Raw genomic sequence first — 1,156 nt, forward strand, 5'->3', positions numbered from 1 at the left:
CAGCCGCAGTAGGAAATGACGACAACATTAATGACGTCTTTACCCTCTCGCAGCACTGCCACAGCGTGCTGCGATGATTTTTGGAACGGTGTTGGCAGTACTGCCAGCGCTGACAAACAATTTTGGAACACAGCCTTCATAAGCATGCTTTTCATGCAAACGCAGCTTTCATTTTGGAACGATATTTTCAGTGCTGTCAGCATATAGCGACGTCAGCGAAAAGAAATAAGTAACCTAGAAATATGGAGAGAAGCATACAGAAAAAATTCGTATTTGAAACTATTATAAAGTTAGCACTTGATTCTAGTGATGAAGAGTCTAGTGATTCAGATTCAGAATTAGCGGAAATTATATATAATTATTGCGAACGTCAACCAAGAATACCGAAGGTACATTGTAAAAATTATGTCGAAGATGTTGTTTGGCAATACACCGATGTGGATTTTAAGAGTCATTTTCGGTAAGTTATTAAATTGTTAATAACATACAGTTTAAATTCAATAAACGTGATAATAATGTATGTTCTTGTTTTTTTCCATAGCCTCAGTTGACCAACTTTTCGGTTCTTATTGGAATTATTGAAGGGCATGGTAGACAAACTATATCACCAGAAAAAGCGTTATTATTAATAATATTAATGTTAGGAACTCCTAATTCTTATAGGTAGCTTAAATTGATTAGATTTATGATTTCTTAAAGATATGACTAATGTATTATTAAGATATGTTCTCAATGAGTGTGATGTGCGTGGAAAGGCAAAGTAAGCCAACACAAGATATTCGTGTGTAATGTAAGATAATACATCTTACATAATAATACATCTTATAATACATAATACATCTTATAATACATCTTATAATACATCTTATAATACATCTTATAATACATCTTATAATACATCTTTTTGCTCGAAGCACAAAGATCGTAATAGTAATGAGGAAGGTAAGAAAGTTAAGGGAACGGTATATACCATTGATGTTTCAAGGATAGTCAAAAACCAGTTTGTTCATAGATGGAATCAGATTTGTAGATTGTTAAACAAAATTTTATGCAAAGCTAAATGATTGTATTGAGAAATAATGTACATATTTTGTTAACGCCTATTGTATGTGAATAAAATAAATTTACTTTTTGATTTCCTCTTGTACATAGGTTA

At 31.9% G+C, this 1,156-nt stretch overlaps 1 protein-coding gene across 1 annotated transcript; it reads left to right on the forward strand.

Moving 5' to 3' along the window:
• Positions 1 to 242: 242 nt before the first annotated feature.
• On the forward strand, positions 243 to 1,094 carry LOC108759827 (uncharacterized). The gene is given in 3 exon segments (XM_018505476.1): positions 243 to 460; positions 542 to 576; positions 579 to 1,094. Coding segments are annotated over 3 exon segments (342 nt in total). The 3' UTR covers positions 668 to 1,094.
• The last annotated feature ends 62 nt before the right edge of the window (positions 1,095 to 1,156 follow it).

The sequence above is a fragment of the Trachymyrmex cornetzi genome, unplaced genomic scaffold (assembly GCF_001594075.2).
Source record: "Trachymyrmex cornetzi isolate Tcor2-1 unplaced genomic scaffold, Tcor1.1 scaffold207, whole genome shotgun sequence".
Lineage (NCBI taxonomy): Eukaryota > Metazoa > Arthropoda > Insecta > Hymenoptera > Formicidae > Trachymyrmex > Trachymyrmex cornetzi.